This window comes from Octopus bimaculoides, chromosome 23 (assembly GCF_001194135.2).
Source record: "Octopus bimaculoides isolate UCB-OBI-ISO-001 chromosome 23, ASM119413v2, whole genome shotgun sequence".
Taxonomy (NCBI): Eukaryota; Metazoa; Mollusca; class Cephalopoda; order Octopoda; family Octopodidae; genus Octopus; species Octopus bimaculoides.
This window is the reverse complement of record NC_069003.1, coordinates 11,304,313-11,312,237: the sequence shown is the minus strand read 5'-3', so window position 1 is coordinate 11,312,237 and position 7,925 is coordinate 11,304,313. Positions and strand designations below refer to the sequence as shown.

General features: G+C 37.9%; 1 protein-coding gene across 1 annotated transcript in view; it reads right to left on the bottom strand.

The window, feature by feature from the left end:
- The window catches only part of LOC106872436 (adenine DNA glycosylase), a gene marked incomplete at its 5' end in the record, with an annotated part of 34,790 nt that overhangs the window by 23,344 nt on the left and 3,521 nt on the right, over positions 1-7,925 (bottom strand). Inside the window, 4 exons of the mRNA XM_014919440.2 lie at positions 1,366-1,437; positions 1,928-1,969; positions 4,079-4,152; positions 5,965-6,001. Coding sequence (XP_014774926.2) covers positions 1,366-1,437; positions 1,928-1,969; positions 4,079-4,152; positions 5,965-6,001 — 225 coding nt within the window. The remainder of the gene's footprint in view (positions 1-1,365; positions 1,438-1,927; positions 1,970-4,078; positions 4,153-5,964; positions 6,002-7,925) is intronic.

The following is a 7,925-nucleotide window of genomic DNA, read 5'->3' as shown; positions in this document are numbered from 1 at the left end:
ACTGTGGCCATGCTGGAGCACCGCCTTTAGTCGAGCAAATCGATCCCCAGGACTTATTCTTTGTAAGCCTAGTACTTATTCTATCGGTCTCTTTTTGCCGAGCTGCTAAGTTACGGGGACGTAAACACACCAGCATCGGTTGTCAAGCGATGCTGTGGGGGACAAACAGACACACAAACATATACACACACACACACACATATATATATATATATATATACATACATATACGACGGGCGTCTTCCAGTTTCCGTCTACCAAATCCACTGGTCGGCCTGAGACTATAGCAGAAGACACTTGCCCAAGGTGTCACAACTTGACAACTGACATTGGTTTGTTTACGTCCCGTAGGCAAAAGAGACTAACAGAACTGCTGGGGTTGATTTGTATGATTGAACCTTTCAGGATGGTGTTCCAGTATGGCTGTAGTCCAATGATTGAAACAAGTAAAAGATAAATGATAAATCTTCTTCCTCTAACAAACAAAACCTAAAAAATGCAGTTTGGCAGAATCAGTAGATGTCCGACAAAATATCTTGTGGCATTTGGTTACTACAAGTTCATATCTGGCCCAGGTCAATGTTGATAACATGACAACAAACCTAAAAGCCTACTATCACTGGATGGTTAGGGTCTAAACTCTCTGTAGGCCATGCTGCAGCATGACCATAATACAATCAATGAAAACATTAAAAAAAAAAAGGAAAAAAAAAGCTTGCTCAATCACAAACAATAGGCACAGGCGTGGTAAGAAGCTTGCTTCCCAACCACATGGTTCCAAGTTCAGTCCCACTGCATGACACCTTGGGCAAGTGTCTTCTACTGTAGTCTTGGGCCAACCAAAGCCTTGTGAGTAGGATTGGTAGATGGAAACTGAAAGAAGCCTGTTGTATGTGCGTTCATATATATGTGTGTGTGTGTCTGTGTCCCTCCACCGCTTGACAATTGCTGTTGGTGTGTTTACATCCCCATAACTTAGCAGCTTGGCAAGAGAGACTGACAGAATAAGTACTGGGCTTTAAAAAAATGAGTCTAAGGGTCAACTTGTTCAACTAAAACCTTCAAGGTGGTGCCCCAGCATGGCCGCAGTCCAATGACTGAAACAAGTAAAACAAGAAACAGAAGACAAAATAAAGAAAAAGTAGTTATGAATGAGAGTTGATTACCTTATTGGTTTCCTCATTGAGGTGACAAGCTTGGTCCCCCATGGTGGGGCATTGAGCATGTCACCTTAATGAGGCAACCAATGAAACCAAAAAAAATCTGGCGAATGATAGGCAATATACCCACAGGATCTAACCCACAACCCAATCCCAATAGATTTTAACAAGAAAAATATATATACTGAAGCAATTCAGGGTGTACCTTATTGGCTGCCTCATGAAGTCGACGAGCTCGGGAATAATATCCCAGACCTGACCACACTTGATTGACTTCCTGCAACGAAAAGGAAAAAGAATATTTCAACATTATTGATGAACAGAAGTGTTGCATTATGCAAAAAAAAACAAAAAAAAAAACAAACAAACATAAATCATGTATAATACATTTAAACCGGATATGGGGCTGGTTTAAATGCTAAAGGGTTAAAGTGATCTAAAATGAAACCTTTCATGAAAATTTCAAGTTGACTTATGTTCTAAACATCAGCTTAATAACAATGATAAAGTTATTTTACTAAATTCTTCATTATTGTCAAAATTTATTAAAACAAGGACAACACATAACAGAAATATGGTAACAAAAGGATTAGAGTGATTTAAATTAAAAGTTTCCATCAAAATTTCATGTTAATTTTTGTTCCAAACACCATCTTAAATTTTTCATTACTTTTGAAATTTAATGAAACAAGGGCAACATATTTTAACAGAAATATGGTAACAAAAGGATGAAGCATCCGTAAGAAACTGGTCTGTTCTAGACTTACCTCAATGTCTGCTCTTGCCAGGTCTTGAACAGTTGGCCACTTCTAAAAATTAGAAACATAAAAGTTGATTATTTTGTTGTTTTCTTTCGTCATCTTTACATACAAATGGCAATTTCTGTCTGTCTGTTACCAACTTAGTGCCTAAACCACCAAACCAATATTCACGAAACTTTGCTTACAGGTGATACTAGCATCCAGTTCAATAATAGGCAAATTGGATTTAGATAAAAATCTATGTGCTCTACAGGGGTGTTGGGCGAATTATATGATAAAATGAGAAGGTCACAAAATGTAGAAGCCTGAGGTAGTAACTGTTGGCTGTGCTACACCTTCGTTATTTGAAACCTCCTCTGATTTGTGGCATTTGGTGAATGAGGGAGTTTGATGCTGTTGTTCTCGTCTGTGTTTCCTGCCATGACGTAGGTTCATATGAAACCCTTGACACAATTGAGATCCAGTTTCGTTTTGAAGACACCTACCTCCACACCATGCAGGTCTCTCGGGTATTTTGGAAGGATATTGAAGGTGATGCTGCGATCTTTGGCACTATGCAGTGGCACCCTGTTCTGCTGTTTGAGTAACTTTCAATGCCAAAGTTTGGTACAAGGTCTTTTAGGATTTTCCAGATCTATATCACTGCATATCTTCCCCACCTTCATTCTAGGGAGAAGAGTTTTAATTCTTTCAGTCTATCCCAGTAGCTGATACATTGCACTGAGACGATGTTCTTAGTGTAGCTTCATTGGATTGCTTCGAGTTCCACAGTGAATTTTATATAATGTGGTGACCATATTTGGGGGCAAAAGTCCAAGTGGCTGGGGACGTATGTCCTCCAAAGGACTATCCATGTCTCCTTTTCTCTCGTTCTGAAAGTTTGGAGAATCCATCCAGCTAGCCGTCTGTATTTTATTACCAAATTAGTAATATGTACTTGGGAAGATGCATCATTGCTCATGTCAATGCCCAGATCATGCACTGATTTTGATTCAGGGATTGCAATTCTTCCTGGACCAGTGTATCCTGTCTGCATGCCATTCAGCTCTGTGTGCTGGTTTGGAATTTTCCTGTATTAAACTGCATGTTGTTGTCCTCAGCCCACCTGTATATTGTGTCCAACTCCCATTGCAGATGTGCAATATTTCCAGGATTTTGTATTGTCTGAGAGACTTTATGTCATCTGCATAGCTAGCAAGGGTGGCTATCTGAGCAGCAGAGGGCATGTCTGGAGGGCCACTATGAATAGCAGTAGCCCTAAGACAGTGCCCAGTGGAACATCACTATTTATTTTTTTCCTTGGAGGTGGCTCCATTGGTCACCACTGCCTGATGTCTATCTCTTAGGAAGTCATGCAGCCACTCACCAAGTTTTCTGCCTTTGCAGACATCATGCAGTTTGTGACATATCATACCATGGTTGACTTTATCAAAGGCCTTTGAAAAGTTGAGATATATCACATCCATCCACAATTCAGTCATTCAGCAGCTGTTTTAACACCCAGTCGTATTGTTGTAAGAGCTGTGTTAGACAGCTTCTACCTGGTCAAAATCTATGCTAGGTGTCAGTCAGCAAGTCATTTTCTTCAAGAAACATGATTAGTTTCTTGCAGACTATTCGTTTTGTGACTTTACAGGTAAAGTGGCAAAGAATTCTGCCAGTTTGTTCATTTGCCTGCGTCCCAAAGGTGTAGCGAACACGCTTTGGAACTATTCATTCAGTTCCGTTATTTTTTTGCAAGTGAAAATGAGACACGAGTTCTAAACACAAAGAGATTTATCCAATCAATGATACAATTATCATTTCATTCTAGTATTTTCTGTCATCATGTGGGAAGATCCATTTTTCCCAGCTCTTATAGCTTATAAAAACCTGTTCAGTTATAGATCTCATAAAAACAATAACTAAATACACAATAAAACAAGAACAAACAAATGTGTGTCACAGGTGAAGAAAAATGATAAATTGGTTGGTGACATACAGGTGAATTGACATTTAAAGATACTCTCCATGGCAGACAAAAAAAAAGAAAAAAAAGAAAAAGCAACTACGAAGAAGAAAACACCAAAAACAAACAAACAAAAAAAAACATGCATTCAGCACTCCAGCCCCAACATCTCCCCAAAAAACAAAAAAACAAGTGCTAAGACATCTTACCTTCATCCATCTGTTGTAATAATCAATGACAGTAACCACCTGTGTCTGTTGCAACATTATCTCGGAGACCCACACTACAAAATACACACACAGGTATAGACAGAAAAGAAAAACAAGAAAAACAAAAAATATCAATTTTAAATTTAACATTTATTTCTTTATTGCTGACAGGGGGCTAAGCATAGAGGGGACAAACATGGACAGACAAAGGGATTAAGTCAATTACATTGACCCCAGTGCGTAACTGGTACTTATTTAATCGACTCTGAAAGGATGAAAGATAAAGTCGACCTCGGCGGAGTTTGAACTCCGAACATAACGGCAGATGAAATACCGCTAAGCATTTCGTCTGGCATGCTAAAGTACTATTAGAAAGATGTATCAGATTTCGTGTTATAGTCAGAAGGAACTCTCTCTTGCAGTGAAATAAAATTACTTTCCTGTTGCTGAAATGTTCAATAACAAAAGAATCCTGAAAATCCTATTAATTATTTTGTAGTAGCCTTTTTATTATAATATAAATACATGTAGGAAAGAGAGAGTTAGAAGTTTTATGTCCTGTCATTAGAATGCAGCTTTTGTGCACAATCCTACAATGACCTTCCTTGTTATCTTTGTTTTAAGTACACATTTTACCATGCTGATATACATGTACATACATATCTATACATACACATGCATTAATATATGCACACACACACACACACACAAACATTTTATAGTTTCAGTCTACTTAAATTCACAAAGCTTTGAGTGGTCTAGGGCAGTGGTTCCCAAAGTGGGCAGTACTGCCCCACCCCCACCCCTGTGGCCAGCAGAAAGATCAAGAGGGATGTTGAAAAAAGTGGGGTAATAATAGGGTGGCCAAAAAGGGGCAATGGCTGTACCCCCCACCCCAAATAATGGGTTAATTAGGTTAAGTTTTATTTATGAAATACTGTTGTTTTGAATTTGCTGCAAAAAGTGGCCTACGTCTGTGGTGCTGAGTGGGAGTGGGGCGCTAAGAATGTAGCTCAAGTGTCAAGGGGGTGGCAGCCTGAAAAAGTTTGGGAACCGTTGGTCTAAGGCTATAGCAGAAGACACTTGCACAATAGGATTGAACCTAGAGTGTACTGTGTACATTTTATTATAACACTAGCATTCGTGGAGTTGGCTTGTAATCTGAAACCCTAGGGAGTCCTCTCCATTCTATATTGTCTCTGCTTGTTCAAGGCAACAAGCCTGAGAGAGTGAGATGATAAAGGAGAGAGTAGAGAGATAGATAGATAGATAGATAGAGAGAGAGAGAGAGAGAGAGAGAGAGAAAGAGAGAGCTACATTTTTGTAGTTGGTAATGAGGTTGAACAGAATAACATCATGTCTCTTCTAAAACCAGGACACATACTAAAACATTATATGTTCACTATATGAGTGCATGTCTGTGCATGTGCACAGGCACATAAAAGTGTACAAGTGAATATATGTGTGTATAAAACTGTGTGTGTGTGTGAGAGAGAGAGAGAGAATGATAAACAGCTACATGTTTTCAGTTAGTAAAAAGTTCAAAGAGAGAAACAACAGGATACACAAATAAATGTATTTTTCTTTCATCTGTATGAGCATGTATAGAAAAATTACATGTGTATATATTTGTATGTCTCTGTGTGTATGCAAACTTTTATGCATGCAACAGACAAAGAGAGAGAGAGAGAGAAAGACAGTAGACAGTTACAAGTTTATCACCAGCAGTAAAGTTGAACAGAATACTATTATGTTTTTATTCTAAGACCAGGGCATACATAAACATGAATTTTCTTTCACTAGGTGCGTGTATGTTTATGAGTCAGCATACGAGAATACAAAAACTTAAACATAAAGACAGAAGAAGAGAGGGAAATGGCACTTACCGGAATAAGCTCTTTTGTTGACATCTTCAGTTGAATCCTACAAGAACAAAAGAATTCTAGAACCCAAAAACTGAATGGTTATCTTCATTAAACGAGGTACCCTGGTATGTATTGGGTACACATAAATAACATGACACTCCTCACTTATTACTGTTGATGTTATTTAACCCCAGGTTAGGCTGGATAAAGTAGACCAATGATCAAAGTGTTTCAGCCATGACCATCCCATCTATCTGCATATTGGGTTTTACATACCCCCACCAAAGTGTTCTTTCGTTTTAGGTTTGTAAGAGAGTAAGAGTGTGATTTCAGTGAAATTTGGCTGTTATTTCTAGCCAGTCAAGGGAACATATAGAGCCATGGTCAATACTGTTTTCCCTTTCCCTTTATCAGCTCATCATCTACACTTTACCCCAACATCTAATAATCTTTTCTTATTTTGGTACAAGGCCAGCAATTTTGGAGAGTAGGGAAGTTGATTACATCGACCCCAGGACTTGACTGGTACTTATTTTATCAACTCTGAAAGGATGAAACGAGACTGCTGAATAATAACAATAATAATAATAAGAGCATCACAGCAAATCACAGCACATATCCAAGGCACACAGAGCTGCGCTCGGTAGTGAAGTGAAAGCACGTTATAAAAATAAAACTACTGAACAATAATAATAATAATAACAATAACAATAATAATAAATGCCTTGATGCAGTACCAGGCAGTGGCACTCATGGCATTTGATCTTAATTGATTGGAAGTGTTATCATGTACATTGTTTTGTCTTGGTATAAAAAGATGGGCTACAGCAAATATTCTGCTTAATACCACAGATTTGCATGTCAGTTGCTTGACCTTAACCTGTTGAGCATGTCCCTTGGTGGCTGACGGTATGTGCATCTCTGATCATGAGCAGAAGTAGTGGGGGAGCATCATAGCCATGTGTTGAGAGGAATTTTTGGGGAATATAGGGAAATATATAGGGAAAATTCAAAAAAAACCAACAGACGAAGACAGGTGGTGTAGAAAACAAACAGATGTATTAGTATAATGCTTGGGAATTGAAAAAGTCTTTAACGTTTCAAGCCTACGCTCTTCCACAGAAAGGAACACAGAAAGAAAGGAGAGAAACAAGCAGAGAAAAAAATGTGTGTAGTGGTTAGCGTTCTATCATGGCGAATGACCAATATATATACACATACACACACATATATATACAATTTTAATATGGAGCAAATAATTCAGGAGAAAATATTTGCTAAGATATTATTGACTCTATTATTATCTAGTGTAACAATTAAAATGATAATATCAGTACCAATAATATAGGTGATTGCAGGCCCAAAAAGCAGTAAATAGATGAAGGATTAAAATTAATCAAAGGGCATACCAAGTATGCCTACCTGCTGGAAATAACAGTCAAAACTCTTATTTAAATCACTGAAACTATATGTATATATGTATGTATATGTATACATGTACACACACACACACACACAGATATATATATATATATATATATATGACAGTTTTCCATCATTGTTTACATTTACAAAATTAGCTCATAAGGCATTGGTCACCCTGGGACTATAAGCAGAAGTCACTTGTTCAAGATGACATGCAGTGAGATTGAACCCTAAACCACATAGTTACATTGTATATGTGTGTGTAAGCCATCCCACCACCACTGCTTGACAACTTGTGTTGGTTTGTTTAAGTTCCTGTAACTTAGTGGTTTGGCAAAAGGAGACTGATACAATGTGCACAGGGCTTGATAAATAAGTACTGGGACTGATTTGTCCGACTACATCTTTGAAGGCAGTGCCCTAGCATGGCCACAGTTCAATGACAGAAACCAGTAAAAGATTACTGTAAAATGAATTTAGCAAAAATTTGAAAATTACAGTAACAAATTTCTTTAAAACCCAACAAAAATAATTTCATCATTGAAACCCTTAACCCC